The sequence below is a fragment of the Castor canadensis genome, chromosome 4 (assembly GCF_047511655.1).
Source record: "Castor canadensis chromosome 4, mCasCan1.hap1v2, whole genome shotgun sequence".
Taxonomy (NCBI): Eukaryota; Metazoa; Chordata; class Mammalia; order Rodentia; family Castoridae; genus Castor; species Castor canadensis.
In genome coordinates this window covers 179,583,058-179,607,220 of record NC_133389.1, presented here as the reverse complement: position 1 = coordinate 179,607,220, position 24,163 = coordinate 179,583,058, and the positions used below count along the sequence as shown (strand labels likewise).

General features: G+C 42.3%; 1 protein-coding gene across 4 annotated transcripts; it reads right to left on the bottom strand.

Moving 5' to 3' along the window:
* Window positions 1–839: 839 nt before the first annotated feature.
* On the bottom strand, window positions 840–23,953 carry Spp2 (secreted phosphoprotein 2). 4 transcript variants are annotated; one of them, XM_074072045.1, is made up of 9 exons: window positions 23,760–23,952; window positions 23,547–23,671; window positions 16,001–16,123; window positions 14,871–14,978; window positions 9,796–9,850; window positions 9,044–9,088; window positions 8,057–8,157; window positions 6,278–6,373; window positions 840–1,001 (listed from the first exon to the last, which is right to left on the bottom strand). In XM_074072045.1, the coding sequence occupies exons 1-8, from the start codon at window positions 23,824–23,826 to the stop codon at window positions 6,305–6,307; spliced, it is 693 nt and encodes a 230-aa protein (XP_073928146.1). In that variant the 5' UTR covers window positions 23,827–23,952; the 3' UTR covers window positions 840–1,001; window positions 6,278–6,304. The 4 variants fall into 4 exon arrangements, with proteins under 4 accessions (XP_073928146.1, XP_073928148.1, XP_073928147.1 ...); XM_074072046.1 differs by lacking the exon at window positions 840–1,001 and adding an exon at window positions 3,193–3,361 and having other exon boundaries at window positions 23,760–23,953; XM_074072047.1 differs by lacking the exon at window positions 8,057–8,157 and having other exon boundaries at window positions 23,760–23,949.
* Window positions 23,954–24,163: the final 210 nt, after the last annotated feature.

The following is a 24,163-nucleotide window of genomic DNA, read 5'->3' as shown; positions in this document are numbered from 1 at the left end:
ACCAAAGCCTTGGGAACCATTGTGGGTCCCCAATGTTAGACCTAGTAAGGGGTCAGGATCAGTTTTGGGGATTTTCACGTCTCAGATCCTCTCACTTCTCCATCAGCCCCACACAAAGCTGTCCCAATTAGGGCAAGCCTCTGACCAGTTAGCTTAGAGAACACAGCCCATTCCCTCAGGGACTTGCCCACCAATACCTACTTTGGTAGAATGCTCATTGCTCCTGATGATTTCCTACATTACAAAACTTGAAGGAAAAGAAGCAAAAGTGGTTTTTGGGGTAACCATGGTTGACTGTGATGCTTCTTACTCCTTAGACAGCAGATGAACTTTTTAAATTAACAAACTTGATTTTTAGAGAAGTTTTAATCTTACAGAAGAATTGTGCAGAAGTACTCCCTCACCCCACATGACTTCCTCCAGTATTAACACCTTGCATTATTGTGGCACATTTGTTAAAACTGGTGAACCAATGTTGGTGTGTTATTATGAAATAAATTCCATAGTTTACTTTAGGGTTCAGATTTTGTTTTCATACATTCTATGGGTTTTAACAAATGCAAAATGTCATGTTACAGCATTGTATAGAATCATTTTGCTGCCCTAAAAGAACCTGCAGCTCCATGGGTGATTTTTCAACATTGAAGCTAGACATAAAAGAGACACTGTCTCTTCTGATACTCAGCTGCTTGGGGCTGCTTGTCTTTCTAGTAACAAGGAAATTATAACCATTGTAAATTCATCTAAAACACGCTAAACACTGTCACTTTGTGAGCCTAGACTCCTAAAACCCTTAGCTAATACCAATTTTCTCATGCCAGTAACTTCTCATCCAAAAATGTGGTAGTTAATTTTATTCTTTTTTAAATCAGGCAATGAAAGAAAGAATCTTACAGGAAAAGGAAGACATTTATTATAGACTGGAGATGATTCAAAGAAAAATCCCACAACTCATAAAGTATCCTTGTTCATGGGAGCTTCTCTTCCCTCCACGCACTTTGCTGTTAGAAGAGAGAAGGAAGGAAGGATTAGACCATCACTGCTTGTATTCACATTCCTGCATTAGATGCCCAGAACCAAGATCTTTGGGCACTGCTCAAAAACAGATTGCAGATGGCACCACAGACTGGAATACCCAGCTCCTGGAAGAAAGGAGTGAGAGACACCTACAGGAGGAAGTCTTAATGGAGTTAGGAAACAGAGACACAGCCTCAGAAAGGAAGCCCAAGTGTCAAAAAGGAAAGGGAGGAGAGGCTCTGGCCAGGTGGTGGGACTCAGGCTCATCTAAGGAGTTGCTAGTTGTATGAGAGTTGTAGGAAGGAACCAATCAAGCCAGTAACTGAGTAGGCTGGCTGCAGTCTTCTGAGGGTATGGGGCAGGAGACAGAAATGTTATGCATCCATGCACTCCCTCATCAATTAATCCATTCAGTGAACAAGGATGTGTGGAGCATTTACTGGGGATTACAAGGATCAAAAAGACATAGCCCTGACAGAGAAAGAGGAGAGAGAGAGACAGAGTAAGAGACAAAAAGACACAGAAAGAAGGAAGAAGGAAAAAGGGAGGGAAGGGTGGAGGAAGGAAGGAAGGAAGGAAGGAAGGAAGGAAGGAAGGAAGGAAGGAAGGAAGGAAGGAAGGAAGGAAGGAAGGAAGGAAGGAAGGAGAAAAAGAAAAAAACACAAACTAATGGAGAAGACAGATACACAGATATAACATGGTAAATGTGATGTCAGAGACATCTGCCTTTGGGGACACCCCTCTCCACCCCCCTGCTCCCCACCCAGGACAATTGCTCCTAGAGAAGACAGGCAAGCCTCACTTGGGAGAACTGGGCGGGATGTTGAACTCCAGCATCAGGGGCCTGGGGATGAAGGTGAATTCACCTGCTCACTGGTATTTATTTGTGTCTTCCAAATCAAGGCTTATAGTGCTTTCTTGTTCATCCGTACACATACACGCACAGACTGTGAAAAAAGTTTGAGTAATCCTGTGTTGTCCTGTTCACATGTTCCTCACTAAGGTCAAATAAGGCTGTCCTTTGCCTTCTTGTTTCACTTCTCATGCTAAAACAAGTGTCCTTCTCAAGGTCTAGTTAATGTCATGCTTTCTGCATTTTTATGCTTTTTGTTGATAATTTTACTCTTCAAAATGGCTCCAAATACAGTGCTCAGTAGCTAAGCTCAGTAGGGTTGGGATATGCCTTGTAGAGAAAAAGCACGTGTTAGGTAAACTTCTTTCAGCCATGAGTTATGATATTATTGACCATGCATTCAAAGGTAATGAATCGACAAAATATATTAAATAAGGCATCGAAACAGAAACAGACATAAAATGAGGTTGTCTACAGGTCTTTTTTAGGAAAATGTGACCAAAGTCTCAAAGGCACCTAAGCCTATATTTCCCATAGGAGCAATGGTTCAGTATTCACTCATGGAGTGTTTGCAACATTTGTAGACTGTAACTACCACAAATCATGAGAAGTAACTGCACCTGTGAGCTAATAAGTAGGAATGTGTAGTGAATGAATGTCAGTGAAAAGCATAAATAAACAGCAGCACATAGCCAGGTTTCTGTCTCTCTAGCCTTGGTGGGATCTTTTCCACCTTGGGGGAGGAACATGTCTTGCTCCTTCTAGTGGGTGGTCTATGATGGGAGATCAGGACAAGAAGTTCTCACTAATGAGTCTGATACCTGAATACTGAAATCTCTAGGGGGAGCCTGCAGAAGCAGCCCAGGTGTTAGGGGCCAGACCTCCCACATGGGTGATGGTAGATAGGTCTGCTGCTAACCCTGCCAATCAAAGTCTTTATCTCAATTGGCAAGCACATATGAGGCTCCACCCAGCATATGACAAACATTTCTTAAACAAATCATCCTTGAAGTTATCTTGCAAACACAGAGATGTGAGTCCTCACAGGAAGGGAAAAGAGGGGCTTTGGTAGCAGAAATCTAGGTGAAACTCCAATCCCAGCCACTGCCTCTGAAAGCAGGGGCCTCTAAGAACCTTGCCTCCTCATCCAGGAAACACAGATGATAATAAGTCTTCATTTGGATTGTTGCATGGTTAACATGGGCAATGCTCTGTGTGGAAGGCACAAATACAGACACAGACACACTTGAAGATTGTGATCTTCCTGGGTGCAGGGGGCAGGAGCAGAGCAGTCATTTGATAAACACTAGTTAAACAAATAGTGAAATTTCAGGATTGATTCTTTCCACCAAGGCTTCAATCAGAGCTGCTCTTGGGCATAGTTTACAGAAATCAGCATAGCCACATAAAGGAAGATAAGTCACTCATGTTTCCATGGCTCAGAGGATGAGCGTCTCCTGCCCCATAACTGGGAAGTCAAAACAGCTCCTGCTACAAAAGAACAAGAAAGTGCAGTGCTCTCAAACAGACTCCTTTCAACATGAGAGTCAGGTTCTGATGTTCTGTATTTTAGAGTTCAATCAAGAAACAATTTCAGAGCTCTTTTATTAAATATTACATTTCACTATCCGTTCATATATGAAATCATTTTCTAGAAACCTGAAAGAATCCTAGAATAGTGTTCATTAAATCATAGAAACACTCAGCTTCTATTTTATTCCAGGGACTGAGACAGGATCTGGTGAGTCCATGATAAATGAGCCAAAGTCTCAATGTTCAAAGAGCTCCTCATAGGAAAAATGTCACACACAATTTGAAAATCACAAATTCGTTCCTTTTTCCCATCCTAATTGAGTACAATATGCTGTTCTTAGCAGTATGAAGCTGATAAGGATATTGTTAATAATTTTACATAGTCATACCATTAATAATATTTACTTAGTATTAAATAAAATAATAAAGACAAGGAGTTCTTGGTCTAGAGGAAAGAAATATAAAGCTTTGAAGGTGAGTCCTGAGAAGCTAAAAGGGCTGTGACTATTACAGGGAGAAAGAGCAGGTTCAGAGCCAGGTACAACGATTGCAGACCCCACTGGCTCTGCCTCCTAATTGGGCCACTGTGCTGGCCTTGCCAGCTTCAATTTATAACTCTAGGGAACTCAGAGCACAGGGTAGAAACCTGCCCTGCTAAAGGTCACAGGAGGACAGAGACATAACTGGGACTCCGATCAAAATCAATGTCCAAACCAGCTCTGCAGCATTCAGTCTGCAGCCTGTTTTGCCTTAAGGACACATGTCTTAGGTCATCAATTTCTTTCTGGAAATCAGATGACACATTTATATTTTGATACATTATGTATGCTCCATCAATGTAATAATGTTACTAACAAAACTCATCCAGTCCATTGAGAATGCTACCCTTCCTCTGCCTCCTGCCAAGATGCTTCTAGAAGGCAAAGCATTTTTTTTACATTTATATAAAAGGAAAATGATGAATCTGTTTCTTCATAATGAGTAGTTTCTTGATCTCAGTATGAAACTGATTTTTATTTTTAGAGTACATCATAAATTAAAATGAAAATCTTTCATCCAAGACGGCCTCACTGGTGCATTTTTCTTATATTTTAGTAAAATGTCAATTGACTTCTTTCAAATTCTAAATGGTTAAAAATTAATTATGCTAGGTTTAACTTTATTTTTAGGTAAAAGAGTCTCAAAAGCCAAAATGAAAGATTCCATCATCCACCAAAAGGTATTTACAGAGGGTGGGTGTATCGAGTGTCCCAGGCTACGTGCAAGACACTGGGGGACAAAGGCAGAGGAGTGTCCTTGAGCTCTGTCTCAGGGAGTAAGAGAGCATGATGGGCAGAGAGGAAACCAGCAGTTGCCATGCCCTTGGTGAAGGGTTCCATGGAGGTCCAGAAGGGACATCAGTGTGTCTGCTTTGGTGGTGGTGGTTTGGATGGCAGTGAACAGCTGAGCTGAGACCTGAATGACCAGCAGGACTGGTCAGGATGAGTGAGTGGATGATGCCCGGGGGCGCTAAGTATGTCAGTCAGTACCCCTGAAACTCAGGGGCCAGGTGGACTTGGGAGAGATAAGTTAGAGATGTGGGCAAAGCTGGATCAGTAAGGTCACTGTGAATGACACTGGGGCATTCTGAATGACCATGCTTTATACTGATGGCAAGTGGTGTGGTGTAAACTGTAAGGTGTGTGAACACTCAAGCTTCATTAATAACTTGTATGTGTGCATATAAACGTGACTGAATCCACGTCTTAGGATTCCCTTCACAATGCCCATTTTATACTTGGGAGTCTTCAAAAATACTTAGCTACATTTGCCAAATCCCTAGTAACTGGGAATTTACATACTGGTGACTCTGTGATGCTGTGTATGATAAACTGGGTTTCAGCCTCCAGCTCCCTCCAGCACTGGGGAAAACATGAAACCTATTCTCCTGCTTGACTTGGTGTTGGCTTTTGCACACCTCTGCTTCACCCCACAGGTGAAACCAGCACCAAAAGGCTTAAGTGAGGGAGAATCCTGTGTTTCAAAGTAAAGCTGAGGACAGCCAGAAATGCAGACGGTGTGGGATCAAGACCTGAGGCAAGAACGAAATCAATTATTCAGTGGTAATATATGGTAATGATGGGCCAACGTCAGAGAAAACAGAAAATGTGTGGGTGAAATGAACAATAGTGGACTCTTGTGGGTGCCAAAAGACAAAGGACAAAGCAGAATCAGTGACACCACCAAGAGTTTTAGGTTAAACAAGTTAGGTGAAGAGCAATGTCACCAACAAAGAGAGCTTGGCAAGAAGTTAGTTGAATTTCAGGGCCCACAGGAGACCTATGGCAACTGCATCAGATAGGCAGTTGACATAAGGACGTGGATCTTGTGATAGAGTGTGACACACTCAAAAATAATCACACATCAGTGACAGTGAAAGTTAAGCAAGAGGAAGAGATGAAAGAGAAATCTGCAGAACAGGGAATAGAATTTGGCTAAGAAGATAATACAAGTGGTCACCGATATTTAGATTATAGGTACAGGAGAGGAAGCTAGTTCAGATTTCACAAGAAATGTCACAGAGCTCAGCCTGGATGAAAGAATAGAGCAAAGGCAGTTGCTGGGTTGGGTGAGCCTGGGTCAAACGACAGGGCTGTTCTCTGTTGTTTGCTCTTAAACGTCCATGGCAGCAGTTACAGAGCCATGGGAAAAGATTGAGGGTCGAGAGTTTGAAGCCACAATTGAAGTGCAGTAACTGGAGGAGGCCAGCAAAAGTGGAAAGGCAGGGGGACATTGTGTAGCACAGTACAGAGGCTTGGAGGTTGCCAGCTGCATGGCATTGGCTCCAAGTACCTTCTATTCCTAAGGGCATGTATTTTCAGCACATTCCCTTACCTCAAGGCTGTCACTCAAAGCCAGTATTTATTCCTGTTCTGTGCCATTGATTGGGGTACCTTCGACTTCCAGGAGGAATACCTCTTCTTGTGATCTCTAAAGACAGAAGAGGGAGACAGAGGCTCTGTCAGTCATGTCACAATCTGAGACAACAATTAGGTGACTATAAATTAATGAGAACTGTGACCAGCACAACCTGAACCCATGCAGCCCAGAGAAGACCTGAACCTGTTTTTGATTCAGCCTCTTGTCCTCCGCTACACTGTGGACCCCAGAGCTGATTCCTCCCCACTCTGTGCTACCCATGTGATTTGTCCCAGCCATGGCTGCAAGCCCTTAAGGGCAGGGACTGTCACATTTCTCTTTCAGTCCTCCACAGGATCTGCCCCATGCTTGTCACACACATTTGTTGAATTAAATTAAATTGTCACATTCAAAGCCATCTCTGAGATGACTGCACATCTGCATTAACGATGCTCTCAGGGCCCAAAATGTGGTTAATATTTGGCTTAGAGAGACCTTCTGAGACATATAAAAGAGTTGATCACACTCACTCCTATCTGTGCAATATTTTTCATCTCAAATGGCATTTTTCCAGTGCAACAGACTCCAAGATGGCCTCCTAATGCTCACATTCTTTGGCAGCCCCTGTCACTGCACCAAGTAGTCTATGTGAGTCACGATGATACATCACTTCCAAGTCTCATGTTAGGTTCAAAAAGACCAGGCTTTCTGACTCAACTCGGGTACTCTCTTGCTTGCTCATTCTCATATCCTCTTTCTCTCTCTCTCAACCTTGTCACCAGGGGATTCCAAATGTCATATTTAAGGACACTCACAGAGTCCTGTTGAAATGTCCACATGGTAAGAAACTGAACTCCTCAGTCCAAAACCCTATGAAGAACCAAGACCTTCACTTCCATCAACTGCGTAAGAGAGCTGGAAACTGGGTCTGGGGACCCGGGAGAACTTTGAACTGACATTGTAGCCCCATCAACAATTTATCTGCAATCTCGAGTAGACTCTGATCCAGAAGCACCCAGCTAAGTTGCTCCTAGGACCGTGATCCCCAGAAACTATAAGATAATAAATCTTTGCTGTTTTAAGCTGCTACATTTTGGGATAAGTCAATACAGAAATAGGTAGCTATTGATAGCTTTTGGCTATTTCCAAAACAAATCCAAGGGTCACTATTTACTACTACAACAGAGATTCAAAAGAATAAGCCATAGATTCTGAAGACAATTCCAAAAGAAATGTTCAGAAGAACATTTTCCACAGTGGTCAGAATAACTGTATATTTTCCCAAAGTGACAACCTAGAAGAGGTATAAAACTTAAGTATTCTTAAAAATTAAGTTCCAGGTTTAAACCCTGGCACGTCAAATAAATTGAGATGAGTCTAATGAAAATGAGACACTGAGTGCCCCAAGCAACTCATGTCTGGGTTATGCAATGAAATGGGGAGCTCTGAGCACAGAATGGATTTCGAAATGCTCCAGAAGCAGCACAGGAGAGGCCCAGGCCATCAGTTCTGACAGGTCTGCTCCAAGTCCTGCCTCTGCCATGGACAGCCTGGGTTGTTGGCACTGCAGCCTCGAGCAAGTTACAGCAGCTCACCCAGCCTTGGTTTGCTCACCTACAAAATGGGTGAGAACACAATACCACCTCTTAGGATGGGTGTGTGGGCTGGGGAGGGAAATTGGGATGAGCATTTTATGCCTGCTGATTAATATCCTGAGTAGCTACTCACTGCTTTACCTGAATAAGCTAAACACACCTGGCTTTCAGAGCCATTACGAAGGTTGAATGAGAAGACTGTCTTAAAGGGAAGAGACGAAAGAGCCAGATGCACCCACTTACGGAGTGGTTTGGTCGAATCTGGCAAAGAGAATAGGAAAGTACAGGATGGTCAAGATGGGATGGAGACTGACCAGATAAAATGTCACAAAAAGTCCTGCCTAGGACATGCTCCCTTAAGGAGGCATCCGACTGGGAACATCCTTGGAATCCCCTCTGTGGCCAGCTCGGTGACCACTGCATAAGGGAGGATGTTTGGGCAGAGGAGAAAGTCCTGGAGCTAGCATATGTGCTACAGGCTGGGGAACCTGTCCTCAGGTGACCTTTTGAGACACTCCCCCCGCACACACACACTTAAAGCTTCATACATATATAATGCATCTCATGCATGTAATTATATTGGAATGCATTATGGGTAAGGAAATGCACAGCCAAAAACAAGTTACCTAACATTCTCCTGCAAATCAAAGCTGTCCATCATAAGAGGGATGATCCTCTCAAAATCCCCTCTCAACTCCCTTTGGACCTTAAATTCAGGTTGGCCCCATCTGCGGGAGTGTAGCTCCACTTCCAATGAATCCATGCCTTGCTTGCTACTTCTGAGCATTTTTCAAATTCTTTGTTCAATTAGCCAAGAACCTGGGTCACTCACACCCAGGAGGTGCCCAGACCACCCAAATGGCATCGAAAAGAGACAATCAGAAGTGGCTGCTCAGAAAATGCTCCAGGTGCGGATCTCGTGGCTGGACTTCATAGCTAGATTCCTGGTGACCCCTGAGTGAGTCAGTGACTCAAAGTTACCTTTTTAATGACTTGCAAAACAAGTTCGTACATTCCTATTCTTCTTGATTTTCACTTAAACTACTTTGTCTTTCGGGGTTTGATTCCTATGCCGTGGATTCAGCGCAGGCTAGGTTGATCAGAAAAGGGTCTGATGGTGTCCTCTGGAAAGAAACAGACCACTTACCACGATCGTCAAATTGCTCATTTCTTGATGGGTCAGGAACGGGACCTGAAACACAGTAACAGCCGTAAGACTAGACCTCTCCTCCCAGTTCCAGAATGTTCTGTGATTGTGTGACCAATGCCACAAATAAGCTTCTTAGGCAAAGAAATGGCGGATCACCAAAGAATTTTGCTGCCATCAGCACTAATATGAAAAGTCACTAGAAACATAAAAAAATGGCTCCTAAACTATAGAACAGTAACCCAGTCCCATTTCAGATTAGATATTATACAAGGAAGAAGAAAAAGAGCCTCCTTCCTCTCCCAACGAAGACACTCTGACGTGGTCAGCTCTACTCATATGACTTGAGGATTACAGAGTTCAGCCTCAACCAGTCAGGTGAGGGCAAGTCCTGATTCTCCCAGCTACACCGTACTGTACACCTGCTCGATAACATATGCAGTGCACCAGGAGGGAACAAATGTTTGGTTCAAGCATGGGGAAAATCAATATTGACCCTGCTGATATGCAGAGGTGTTGGGACTATCAAGAGGGATCATATATGGAAAGGTCTATAGAAATATAAAGAAATATCTAAATGAATAGTGAGAAGAAAGGAGCAAAAGCAAACTAAAATGTTTACATTGTGTCATCACTGGAATTGTTCAAAGTTTATATGTAGTTATTTCTAGTTTTAAATGACTCACTCACAAAGAAGTGTAATATGAAGTTGTTTTAAGGAAAACATTTAAAGAGAAGAGCTGTCAACTCACCAAGTGGATAACTGTTTCTCCACATATAGGCTCTTCCTGTGTCCCCAAAAATCATCTAAAGAAATATAGGCATTAGTACATATCAGCATGTGACAGAAGAGAAAAGAAATGTATTGCAAAACCTGTAAGTATCACCTACAGGACTCTTATGACAATACACTTCAATAAATAAGGATATATACTATGTTTAATAACTATATGATATCAAACATGTATTTTTAAGAAAGCATAGGTAAGCCCAGCATGGTGGTACATGCCTGTAAGCCCCAAACTTACAAGATTACGGCAGGAGGATGGAAAGTCTGAGGCCAGCCTAGATTATGTAACAAGATATTGTGAGAAAGAAAGAAAAGGAAGGAAGGAAGGAGGGAGAAAGGGAAGGGAGGAAGGAGGGAGGAAGGGAGGGAGGGAGAGAGAGAGGAAGGAAGGAAGGAAGGAAGGAAGGAAGGAAGGAAGGAAGGAAGGAAGGAAGGAAGGAAGGAAGGAAGGAAGGAAGGAAGGAGGGAGAAAGGAAGGGAGGAAGAAAGGAACGAAGGGAGCATGGATGTGTGACTCAAATGGTAGAGTGTCTGCCAAACAAGCACAAAGCCTGGAGTTCAAATCCCAGTACTCCCCCCACCTCAAAAAAGAAAAGGAAAGAAAGGAAACACTGATACCACTGGATACCATAAGTGAAAGAGTACTGTTGGAGCCCTTCCTCACACTGTGTACAAAAATTAAATCAAAACGGATTGTAAATGTAGGCCACACAAATGACAAAAGAACTTAACAAACTTAACAAAGAGCATCATTAAGAAAGTGAAAAGACACACAAAGTGGAGGAAAAATTGCAAATAACTCAGCCATAAAAACATAAGTACCCTCATTAAAACATGGGGAAAGGATCTGAATAGACAATTCTCCAAAAACATTTACAAATGGCCAATCATTAGCCAATAGGAAAATGCAAATAAACTACAATGAAATACCACTTCACACCCACTAGACGAGAGGCGGGCCTGGCAGTGCACATCTGTAATTCCAGCTTGCTCAGGAGGTGGAAGCAAGAGGATCATGAGTTCAAGGCCAGCCTGAACAAAGTTAGCAAGACCTTCTCAGAACCAAAGTGAAAACAAAAGTGGCCCAAGTGAGAGAACACATGCCTACTGTGTGTTCGAGGCCTGGGATTGAAACTCTCATGCATTATTGGTAGGAATGTAAGCTGCTATTGGAAACGGTTTGGTTATTGCTCAAAAAGTTTAAAAAAAAAGTTACATAAGATCCAGCAATTTCACTTCCAATAAATCTAAAAATATATCCACCCAAAATTGTGACATGAATGCTCATGACATCATTCTTCAACAGCCAAAGAGGGGAAGTGATCCAATGTTTATCAAATAACAAGTGGATAGGTCAAATGTGCCATATCCACACACTGGACAGTCATTTGACTAAAAAGGAATGGTGTACCTTCCAGTCCTTTTCACACGTCACATGTAAACATGTTCAAGATCCTGGGGCATATATGAACCCACAAAGCGTTGTATGAAGTGCAATAGGCAGTCACAAAAAACACATATTACATGGCTCCATTTATGAAATGGACAGGATGGGCAGTCCACAGACACAGAAAGCAGCTCCCTGGTTCTAACGAGCAATAGGGAATGACTCAAACCAGGAGTCTCTTTTCAGGGTGACGATAGTGGTGGCAGCTTGACAGCCCTGTGGACATACAGAAAAGTCACTGAACTCTGTACATTGAAAGGTGAATTGTATGGTTGGGAATTGTATCTCCACAAGGTGTTGCTTAAAAACACAGGATAGCAAAACACCGTGCTGTGGGGTGGATACAGTGCCTGCCTAGCATGTCCAAGGCCTGAGGGTGACCCCCAATACCAAAGAAAGGGGGGGCTGGGGACATAGTTCAGTGGTACAGTGTGTTTTACATGTGTGAGACCCTGGGGTTGACTCCTGGTACCATACAAAACATCATGTTGTGCATGGTAAATATTTACAGTTAAATTAATAAGCAACAAAGAACTATACATATATATATATATACATATGAGGGGCACATGAACAAAGCCTGCTAACAACAATGCCAAGAAATTTCACTTACTACAACTGGAAATAAAAAATAAATGTTTCCTTTTCCTTCTAAGTTCAGGGGATGTCAATGTGGAGTAGCTGTGGCTTTATTTCCTGATGCAAGAACAAAGCTCACGGCAATGGGAGGAAGAGGTACAGGAAGGAGGGAGAGGGAGAGACAATAGAAGGAAGACGACGAGGGGGAGGAGTATAAGGAGATGAAATTAGGAGGAGGAGAAGGAGTGGAAAGAGGGGAAGAAGGAGAAGATGGTGCGTGGTGTTGAAGATTCCTAAATGGAGGCATCCATGAATTCATCTCCTTTTCCTTTCTGGAAATGTGATCCAGGAATTATCCCGTTTTGACTTAGACTTCTTCTTGGTTTAGACTCCTTCTTGGACTCCTGTCTTTTGAAATGGAAAGCAGTAAATTTATTCCTCTCCTGAGCTGAGAATTCCTGCTGTTATTCTTCCTCAGTTTCTCTCTTTTGGACTGTGTTGACTCTTGGCTGAAACCTTGCTCCATCCACTGGGTGGAAGCTGCAGACTAAAAGAAAACTCAGGTGCCCACATTGGCACCACACGTATGACAGATGGCACCGTCACATGGTGGAGCTCATGCTTCTGCACCACAAAGGCACCTTTCCTCCTCTGCATGCTCCCCTTTCAGAATAAAAAAAAAGTACAAACTACCCATAATTCAAATATCTGTTGTTTTAAAGGAGAGGAGACTGTTGGCAAATTTAAATATTTATTTTCTCAATATTTTTTAAATTATGTAATGGGAAGTTCAGACTTTTCATATTCAGGACAGTTTCTCTCTTTGTGTCCTTACTAGATTATTTCTTGCTTGAGTTATTTTCACTTGATCAGTCATAATTTGGATTTTTGGCCTTATTTTTCATGGCTTCCATCTTTGTTGATACTATGTTCCTCACTATGGAAATTCTTCTGTATTCTACATGTTTTTCAAGTGGTCTTTATTTTCAATATTCTGGAACTTTCTTAGCTTCATTTCTTCTATTTTATACTTCCAACAATGATTTATTTGTTCTATGACTAAATTTATCCAAGTAAATTATCTTTCATGGTTGAGATGTCACTATGTATTTCACTAAAAGTGGTTAACCACTACTTCCTAATTTTTTGTTTCACATGAGAAATATTTCTATAATGTATAAATAGGTTAAAAATCACATCATACCCTATATTATTATTATAGTTATTATATCAATTAAAAATTTATTTAAGAAAGAAGTCCATTTCAGAGTTCCTAAGAGTTACTTTAAAATGTCTACCTGTTTTCTTCTTTTTCTTTGAAGCTGTAGAATTCTTTATTTTGTGGAATTATTTTCTTTTTAATTTTTCATAATTTTTTATTATTGCTTAATCTTTAAGGACAAGCACCTTGGAATTTATTTCAGTTTTTCCTAGGGGCTAACATAATAACATCAGAGCATAAAACTTGAAAGAGAAGAGAAAAGAAGAGGGAGTGGGCTTCCCCATGTGGTTGGAAACTTGCAGCAGACTTATGCAAGGTATAATAAGAATCAACTTTCCTAATCCAAAATGAAAGAGGGCTACATTAAGTGGCCATTTGTTAAATTAATGTCAACTGTGTAGAAGGTCATAGAATGAGGTAGAAACTATTTCTCCCCACATTCACTACCAGGCCCTAGCATTCTCACCTCTTCTGCCCGGCTCCTAGCGCTCCATGTCCACTCTTCCCTGTCCCAGTCCATTCTTCATCTGACTCTACCCCCAACCCAGACCCAAGGCCCTTCCTCTCATTAGAAGAAAGCCAGAAATGTTGGATATGACCCAGAAGGCTGTCTTGGCCTGGTATTGTTCAACATCACCCTACCTGGTAGCCTTATGCCTGTGTTTTCATTATTTCACTCCTAATGGTGTTTTATCCACCTCAATCCCCAGCCATTGGTTTTACGCCTTCCTAATTCTAAAATGGACCTCATGCAAAATAGTTAAGGTGTGATTGTGGTAATAACATGGGGACATTAACTTTTATGTGTAGTTCTTGAAGTGGAAATTTTACACTTTTAATGTAATTTTCAGTATAGAATAACATCTTGAAAAACTGAATAAAAATAGAGGATGTAGAGAAAGTTGTTAGATTTAGCTACAAAATGGTTGAAGAAATTTTAAATATCTGTCAAAAGTATTATCCAATTATGAATGAACAATAACATAACTGATATTTTTATCCCTAGTTTAGAGTCAAGTGGCTTTCTTTTCACACTGTATTCACGGCCATTTCTTCCCTAGTTTTCTATTCATTCAACAAGTCTTTAGGGAGCATCTACCAGGCATCAAATATTGTCCTAAGCTGATAAAGACAAACGTCCCAGAGCAGAGCTCAGGAAACACAGTCTAGCAAGAAAAGCAGTTAAATAATGTAGAATAATTTCAATCCAGAAATAAATATAATTAATTTCATACCATTATTGTAAATTACTTCTAATGCAATTAGAGAGAAAAAGGATTCTACCATTAACGGAGTATCTATTATATTCTAAACATGGGAGCAGATGTTTCATGTTCATCGACTTGCTCAATTCTCTCAACAACCTGTAAGGCAGTCTTTATTAGGTTAACAGATGACAAGCTGTGGTTCTTAAGGGTGAAGTGAAGGTTAATAAGTAACCTGACCTAGACTGCACATCTGGTAAATAGTCTTGAACACTGGTCCAACAAAAATACCCCTCTTCTCTCCACACAACCACTTTCTTAGTTCTAAAGCTTTGAAGATTTGCTTATTATCATTTTAAAATCATGTCCCAAAGCTCAGGGTGGGGAGAGAACGAGAGGAGACTGGGAGAAGTAGAAGATAGAAAATGAGACTGGGGAACCCCTGGGAGAATCCAGCTATGTAAGCAGTTCTGCGAACAACTCTTGGGTGATGATCCAGCTACCCTATCAAACCAGTTGGCTTTTCACAGATCCACACGGACCCTAAGATGTGCTCTCCACAAGGCAACATCCCCTGATCATACCTCTTCGCTGCTATAAGACTCAGACGTGGAGGACCAGCGGCAGTGAACCCACACACCTTGCACCTGCTCGGCAGACAGCTGCACAGTGCTTCTGCAAGCAGCTGTTGGCTGGAAAAGACGAAACAAAATGTTCAGTCACCTCCAGCATCGTGTAGGGGAGTAGCCCCTGCACAAAAGATTGGGCCGTGCTGTGGGGCTTGACAAAGAGATGCCAAAAGAAAGGAAAAGAATCACAGAGACAGCTCAACTTTCCAAAATGAAAATTTCTCAAAAACTACACAGAGACAAATGAGACATTTAGATGTCTCTCAGGTTTTGGTACCTTGCAAGTCTCTAGGGAAAACTTGCAATCCCTTTGTGAGCACTGAGGGGTTGCCTTGAATCCATTGTCATCTGAATAACATCAGCAACTGGTGAAGGCCCCACAGAACTATGTCCTCAGATTTTGTTAGAAGCAGATGCTGGTGACACTCGGGTCCTTGTAAGACAGAGCGGCTCAGTGAAAAGTTTCATTAAATAAATAACGAAACAATCACTGAAGTCATACATCTGAATGAACCCCATGGGAGGAAAATTCTGGATGCATGGTGTTGCCTTGACCAGAGGGGACTCCTGCCCACAGAGAGTGACCAAATGTCAGACTCTATTCTGACAGAAATGAACAGACATGATACAGGAATGAACCTGCCATGTTCCTGAACTCATGGAGCCTGAACTACTAAGGGAGACATACCACGGGACGGCCAACTACAAAATAACGTGACACAGGCCACAAGCATAGTTCACGTTTTACATCCATTTACAACAATCTGAAATGAGTCTGGATTTTTCTTTGATATAGACCTCTTTGTATCTACTTTATCTGATATAAATCCAGTCATAATTTAAAGAGCAGGAAGCAGGGGCACCAGGGATTAAAGAGTCAGCCAGGACCACAGGTTCCAGGGCTCAAGAATGGATATCCTCAACACCGCCTGTGCCAGGAAACACGGTAGTGACACATTTAGTTTGTGGCTGAAAGCCAGCCAGGCAGTGGTCAGTCTCCCTCTATGAGTCCAAATGCACTCTGGTCAGGGAAGAAGTGGGATTCTTGTGGTAGTTTCCTAGCCCAGGACCTCTGCCACACCTACCACGTAGTAGCCCCTTTGGAAGGCACAGGTAGATGGATCTTCTTTGGAATCTCTCAAGCATGTAGTTTCTCGAACGGTGAACTCTAAATTCATGATCAAGTTGTCCTCATCCAGGACATTGACCTTCACAAAAACAAAGCATCAGTTTTCAGTAGATGTGTTTCTGAAGTTTATGATGTTAGACATGATTCTCTCTACCCAAAGAGAAGACATCTACAGAATCATCCGCCATGCAAACTGTAAGTTATCTTAGCAATGAGCCTGGTAGTGTGCCTTTATTCTAAAGACCAGAGAGAAAAACTGATTTACCAGTCATTCAGTATTGACAAAAATGAAACCAGGGAAACTGGGCACTGTGGTACATGCCTATAATTCCAGCCCTTGAGAGGCTGAAGCAGAAGGGAGATGAATTTGAGGTCAGCCTGGGCTATATAGCAAGATCCTGTCTCAAAACAAGGAAGGAAGGGAGGGATGAAGGGAGAGAGAGAGAGAGAGAGAGAGAGACAAAGAAACAAAGAAAGACGGAAGGTATTCTAACTCCAAGGCCAGTATTGTATCTAAAGATTTACTTTAACAATTCACCCTCAGTATTCATGGATTCTATGCTTGCAAATTTGTCTACTCATAAACTTTATACACAATTCCAAAATTAATACTCACAGAATTCTTGCAGTCATTCAAGGACACATGCAGTGGCAGAAAGTTTAAGTTGCCATCGTGCACGTTTTCACCAGAGGCCAAACAGGGAGATGCTCTGCTTCTGGTTTCAGCTCCCATTCTGCAAACATGCTGGTCTATTTAGCACCATGTTTTTGGCATTTTTGTGATTTTCACTGATAATTTCATCTTCCCTCTCCCCTCCCCCAGCTAAGACTAAAGAGCTTCCCAGTATTCTTAAGGTCAAGAATAGTGGGAAGCACCTTATGGAGAAAAAATACAATGTTGGATAAGTTTCCTTTAGACAGGAATCCTGGTGTCCTTGTCTGTGTGCTCAGTGATAATGAATCTACACTGCACATTAGATTAGGTATCTTTGAACAGGAACCCACAAAAACAAGGTTGCGTATTGATTGGTCAACAAAAATGCCATAAGCCAAGACTTGTAGGAACCTATCCCTGTATTTCTCCTGGGAGCAATGACTCTGTATTCACACATTCAATGTTTACGGCAATTTTGAACAACAGAACTACCACAAATAATGAGAATCAACCAGATGGAGTCTTAAGTGTTGTTTTCCTAAACAGAAGCTCCATAATTTCTTAATAATTCCTGGGATCGGTAATGGAGCAACAAGTGCATCTCAGCTGCACAGCATTTTCCAGCCCTGGCTCCTGCTTGAGTGGTTCTGAGCTATGATGATATTTGCATGACTCTCTACTTCTTTCCACCAAGGGTGGGGTGCTGGGGAAGTCTCCCAAACTTCCTGACAAATCTGGAAGCTCTGAAAACACAGAGGTGTTATGACTTATCACGTGTTCACTACATGTGCAACACCAGAGGTCGAGTGGGGAAAATGCCAGGCAGCTGGGATTCTACAGTGGGTGCCACACCAAAAATGCATGGAAGAAAGCTGAAAACCCATTCCAGACAGTTCCAGTTGCAACAACACGGTAATGGTGGTGGGACAGAATATAGCTACATTAGAGAAAGTGCCAGACAAATCCTCTAGAAGAAGGAAAATTTAAGCTGACACACTTGAAGGGTGGGAAGAAACCCATCATGTGAGGAAAAAGCAGAGCCAATGCCCTGGGGCAGGGAGAAGTCTGAACCATGTTGCTGGAGCAAACATGAACAGGGGAGAACCATTTACTGCAATGCTGGAGAGAAGGGGTTTCACACAATTCATGATAGCCCTTGGGAAGGTGCTTAGATGGAAGAGACTCAACCCAGGCTTCTCTTTACCCATACTGATCCCTTTAGACAGTCTCTTGGCCACACCACTGGTATTCTCTCCCTTAGTCTATCTTTTCATATCTTCCATGACCAGGCTGGGAGTTTCAAAATCTCTCTGTTTTGCTTCCGTTTTCATCATAAGCTCCATACTTAAGTCAGTTCTCTTTTCTCTCATTTTACTGTATATGGCCAAAGCAGCCATGGATCTCAAACTCAAGATCCTCCTGCCTAGTGCTGGGATGACAGGCATGCACCACGATGCCCGGCTATTTTGTCACTCTAAGTTCTGCATTCCTCAAAGTCCCAGGAAATGGACATGACTCAACCAAGGTTTTTGCAGCAATATAGAACAAGGGTGGCGTTTACTCCCATTTCCAGTGTGTTGTTCTTTATTTCTGACTGAGACCTCAGCATTGTGCTTACAACCACTTCAGTAAACCCTAAGGAGATTTAGGCTATACTCCCTGTCTCTTCTCTTCCTCTGAGCCCCTACCAAAGCTTCCCAGAATGCTCCATTCAGAGAAATCTAGGCTTTCTCTAGGCCGCTCCTCCATGCTCTACCCATCACCCAGTTACAAAGCAGCTTTCACATTTTCAGGTGTTTATTACAACAAAAGTCTCTATCTTGGTTACCTATTTTCTGTCTTAATCTATTTTATCTGAAGCTAGACTATTTATACAGAACAGAGATTTATTTCATACAGTTCTGGAGGCTGGGAAGCCCTCAGTTAAGGGCTATATCTGGTAAGAACTTCCTGCTGCATCATAACTTGGCAGAAGGTATCACATGGCAAAAGAGCACATGCGAGAAAGGGGGAAGGGAGCCAACCCACCTTTTTATCAGGAACCCATCCTGCAATAACTAACTCAATGCCTCCATAGGAGCATCAGTGTATTCATGATGGCAGAGCCCTTGGGATCTGACAGTTTCTTAAGTCCCCCCCCACAACACTTACACATATGCATGCACACATGTATGACCCTATTGGTTCTGTTTCTCTAACAAATCCCAATGCTGGACAATGGGTAAAGACCAGAAATAGATGGTTATCTCTGAAATACTTAAGAATAATATAGAAAACCAAAACCCCCAAAAGAAGATAATGGGTAATAATGGACAAAAATGAGCTTGGATGGGCACAACAGATCCTAAATATCCTGTGGTTGCCTCCAATGTTCCCCAAATCCACCCACTCCTCCCATCCACTCCACCCCCAATGAGAACCAGTTACCATCTCTGCTCTATCATATGACATACCTGTTGGAACTTTTTTTTATTATAAAATTTCTATTAGGATGTAGTCATATCCAAATAATAGGGAATTCATAGTGACAATTCCGATTAGGCTTATATTGTACATTAGTCATCTATCCCCAAAACACCTCCCCACCCCCACTTAAAGCAATTGCAAGAGGTTTCTTTGTTCTATTTCATATAGGTATAAGAAGTCCATCTACCATATACCCTCACCTTAATCTCCTTCCTTCACCCCCCCCACAAGTACCCCCCTATATACACTGTACCTATTTTACAGTACAGTCTTTTGTTATTAATATTTAAGTTGATGTTCACTTTTGGAACTTTAATTTCTCAACGTCTCAGCATTGGGAGGTGGGGCTTATTGGGAAATGTTTGGTCATGAGGATGGAGCTCTCATGAATAAATTAGTGCCTTTCTTGTGAGATGGGTACGTCCTGTGATAGTGAGTGAGTTCTTGCTCACGTGGTACTGGGTTAGTTATGAAAATGGGTTTTTCACAAGTAGGGCACACTTTGTATTTGGCCTCTTCTTCACCTGCCCACTTTGCCTTCCTCTTGACGCAGCATGGGACCCTCTCTGTCACCATGCTCTTAAACTTCCTAACCTCCAGAAACATAAGCCCAAATAAACTTCTTTTTTTTATAAATTGCTTAATCTCAGGTGTTCTGTTTCAGCAACAGAAAGTGGATTTCTGTGTTTGAATGTGTCCTCCAAATGCTCAGGTTCTTGAAATTTGTTTTCCCACACAGTGGTATTGAGAGTCAGGACCTTTTGTGAGGTGATCAGATAATGACAGCTCTGCCCTCATGAGTGGATCAATCACTTCATAAAGTAATGGGTTATTGTTGGAGTTATAAAAGACAGCTCTCTCCGGCATGTTTGCTCTGTGTTGCTGTGTGACACTCTCCACCATGTAATAATGCAGCAAGAAAGCTCTCACCAGAAACTGAACAAATGACAGCACCATGCTTGTGGGCTTCTCAGTTCTAGAAGTATCAGCTACATAAACCTCTTTTCTTTATAAATTACTAGGTGTCAGGTACCTGTTATAGCAAGAGAAAATGGACTAGGATACAGACTAAGACTACGTTTACCTGGATTCAACACCAGGATCTCATCAGTCTTGGCTTCCTCCCTTGTACTCCCCCTCCACACATTGTACTAGAGAAAGTACAATGGACTGAATGATTCACCACCCCTCAATTTTATATGTTGAAATCCTAATCCCAGTGAGATGGCATTTGGAGGCAGAGTCTTTGGGAGGTGATTAGGTCATGAGGGTGGAGCCCTCATGAATGTGATTAGTGTCCTATAACAGAGGCCAGAAAGCTAGCTTACTTCTCTCTCTGCCATGTGAGAATGCAATGAGAAGTTGACCATATGCAACCCAGAAGATAGTTCTAACCACAAACTTGTCATGGTTAAAATTTTGATCTGTGATTTCTAGCCTAAAGAACCATGAGAAATAGATCTCTGTTGTGTGAAGCCATCCGGTCTATGGTAATTTGTTATAGCAGCCCCTGCTGAGTAAAACAGAGATTGTCTGCAAATGTAAATGTATTCTCTGTTTGAAACCTCCTTGAAGGCCTCCTGTCCTCCCAGCTCCTCAAAGTCATGACCCAGCCATGTCAACTCCTGCCTACCTCTCCATTCCTTCTTCTTTCTCTCTTGCTCAAGTGACCCTAGCCAGACTTGCTCTTAAGTTTGTTTGTTTGTTTGTTTTCTGTGCTTTGGTGCCCTCCTACTTGTTCTGCCCAGCACTCTCTGGTACTTCCTCCAAAGGTCTTCCCCTGGCTGGAACTTCTTGTCAATTAAATGAACGCAAATATGATGGCTTCAGTGGAGACTTTTGCCATCTGACTACTGCCTCAGTCTTGGCTCATCCACCTGTCAACCTGCTTTGTCTTCTCCACTGCACTCACCACTCCGAAGTGAGCTCTATCCATCTATCTATCTATCTACCATCATCATCTATCTGTCAGCACCCATTCCCTCCTTCCCCTTTTTCCCCAGTAGAATGTGAGTTCCATGAACACCCAACCTCATCTGGTTTCTATTTTTCACTGCTTGTCCCCAGCACAGGGCCTGAGTCCACCTTTTCTTTCTACACTCATGTCCGCTGAGAAAGTCTAAGTGAAGCTAATGTAAAAGTTGGAGCAAGGAAGCCATCACTGCTGAAGTCATGCAGCGCAACCCTTTCTTGTCCTTTTCTAAACTTGGAGTCCAAGAGATAGAGACTTGAAATCAAGTCTCACAGCATTTGGTCCAGGTCTTCCTAGAAGTGAAATTATACAAACTTTAATATATTTGCTAATTTTAATGCTGGACGTGTTTGCAAATACACTTAGCACATATTTCCAAATTGCTCTTTGAAGAAAATTTTTGCCAAGTTATACTCTCTCCAGCAGTGTTTGAGATTTATTTTCACCTCACTGTTCTTCCTCTCTACCTTATTATTTTAATTCTGATTTTTTGGAGGTTAGAGAGGTTAAATATTTTTCCAATGTTTCTTATTCAATTTTTTTGTGAATTATTTGTACTGTCTGTGCCAGTGCTCTGTTCACTCAATTCTCTCCTGAGGACTTTGCATCTTGATGTATCCCCATCCTATCCCCATCTCAATAAGGATGGAGAAAATTGGTACATTTGGGGTCATCTATAGTGTATTTGTAAAAGACATGGTTAATACACACAACATAAAGCAAAATGTGAAACAGCTCCAAGAAGAAAGAAATACACCAGGAAAGATCAAAGGAGAAGGTCTTCCCTATAAGGGGAGGAAAATAAATGGATGTTCAAGAATAGGGCATGGCGAAAGTAGCTTGACCAATGAGAGAATATTCAAGAAAGACTGGAGGCAAGCAAGGACAGGAAGACTTGCAAACAGGAGACCCACGGGCTTGAGACAGGGAGGTGCCTCATATTCATGTACTTGTAAGGATCACATGCATCACCTGTACACATGCTTATCTTTAAGACATACCCCTAGGCTCAGGCCTGTGTGCACCTGACAGATGGTACACGTGCTATGATGGCCATGCCTCACACGAGCTCATCTCCACAGGCCAGACTTCCACAGTCTCTCAGAATCTGTGCTCATGTGCTCACTCACTGAATTACTAACTTTGCTATGCAGTGAGCAATAGCTAAATCACAAGTTGATTTTCACAGTTCATCTACAAGCTTGGCCAGAGGACATGGTTCTCACCACAATGCAAGAGGGTCTCGTCAAACAAAATGGCCACTGGTATTTAGAGGCCAATACTCCCAGCTAGGAAGACAGTTCTTCATTCTGACGCCCTACTCTCCACAAACAGTCTGGCCTATGGCTAGGCAGCTGATCCCACCTACCTCAGGGTCTCCCCTGTCACATCTAGGTTTAAACAACATTACTCTGACCCTGACAGCCAGGTCCTGGGATGGACCCCTAACTAAGGCACAACTCAAAGTCTTCATGACCTATGATCCAATTAGAAGAAGCAACTGAGATAATTCAATTATTTGCTTAGAATTTGGAGCTAGTTTCTGCAAAGTATGGTCAAGATAAACATGTCCTGTCTGGAGACTGTATGTGAGTAGCAGGGAGAACAAGATAAGTGTGAACTGTGGAGGGGACGCAAAGGAGAAAGGAAAAGGAGCAGGCAGGTCAGGGTGCCTGACCTTGCTCTATTTTACTCCAATAAATCTAGTTGCACAGTTTCAGTTCCTATGGCTCCTACCTTAATGGAACCTCCCCCACCTCTCACCGTACCCTAAATTTGCCTGAGGGTTTTTCTTTTCCTCTCTCTCATTAAAAAGATAAGTAGGCAGTGATTACTTGGGGGACAGGAAGGAGTGGGGGGACTTGCTCCCTGTTTCTCATTTCCTCTGAAGGGTGTCCCTATATTTTCCCTTTGCTTTTGACAGACTTAGTGAAAGCTCAAGAAATTTTTTTCTTCCCTAGGTCCCCAGGCTATCAGGAAACAGAACACTATCAATTTGACAAAGGAACATGGATTCCTTTGGCTCAAAAGTCGGCATTTTTTTCCTGTAAGTATTCAGAGCAGAATTAGTAAATTAGAAACGAGGTTCATTTCTGATAAGGAGTAGTTCTTAATAATAAAAAAAAAAGTGGCCAGAGGACCCCTGAGGACTTCAGATTCAAAGGCAGGTGCAGAGAAACAGAAGACAAGGTCAGAAGGGAGAACACTGCAGAAGAATCAGTTGTCTAAAGCAGCTTTAAGAATCTCAGGACAAAACTGGTAATTAAATCCTTTCTGTGTCCAAAAAGTCAGTGGGAGATGACTAGCTATTATCTTTTTCAACTGGAATAATAAAAAAATTCTGTCTAAGACCCTAACCAAAGGAAATACAGAAGTGCAAAGAACAGAGAGGCTTTACCTCACACTTACCCTTTTCAATGAACTTTGGAATGCCCGAAACAGGTATGGACTCAGGTCCTGAGAATTCACTTTTGCCACAGAGGCCTTGAGGGCCTCCTGCAGGGAGTGTGGATCGTAGTTGTACACCGGGAACCCTGGACACACAGCACATGGCCACAGTGAGATAAGACAGGGTAACTGTGCATCACTAAGACCATGTGGCCCTGGTGTTGAGTTCCTTACCTGAGCAAGCCCAGTAGTCCACTGCAAGAGCAAACACAACCAATACCTTCAGCACCCTCCTCTCCATTGTGGGAAGAAGAGGTTTAACTCAGAACCAGGGAGATTGTCTCTGTCAGGCTTCAGGATAGCAAGTCTTCCTAAGAGCACTGTCTTTGTCAAATGTGACCTAGCTGCTCTCACTTGTTGGGGCAGCCTGGAACTTAAACAGAAACAATTGATCTGGGGTCAATATTTACTGCTGACCTTTCCTATGGAACATTTCCAATTTGAGGCCACTTTTGAAGTTTAGACCTCACCAGGGGACTTTAGCCCACAGCAAAAGACACCAAGAGACTCAGAGCTCCGTGTGGGCTGTTCCTTTGTATATTCAACAGTATTGTGAACCTAAATTGCTGCCTATTTAG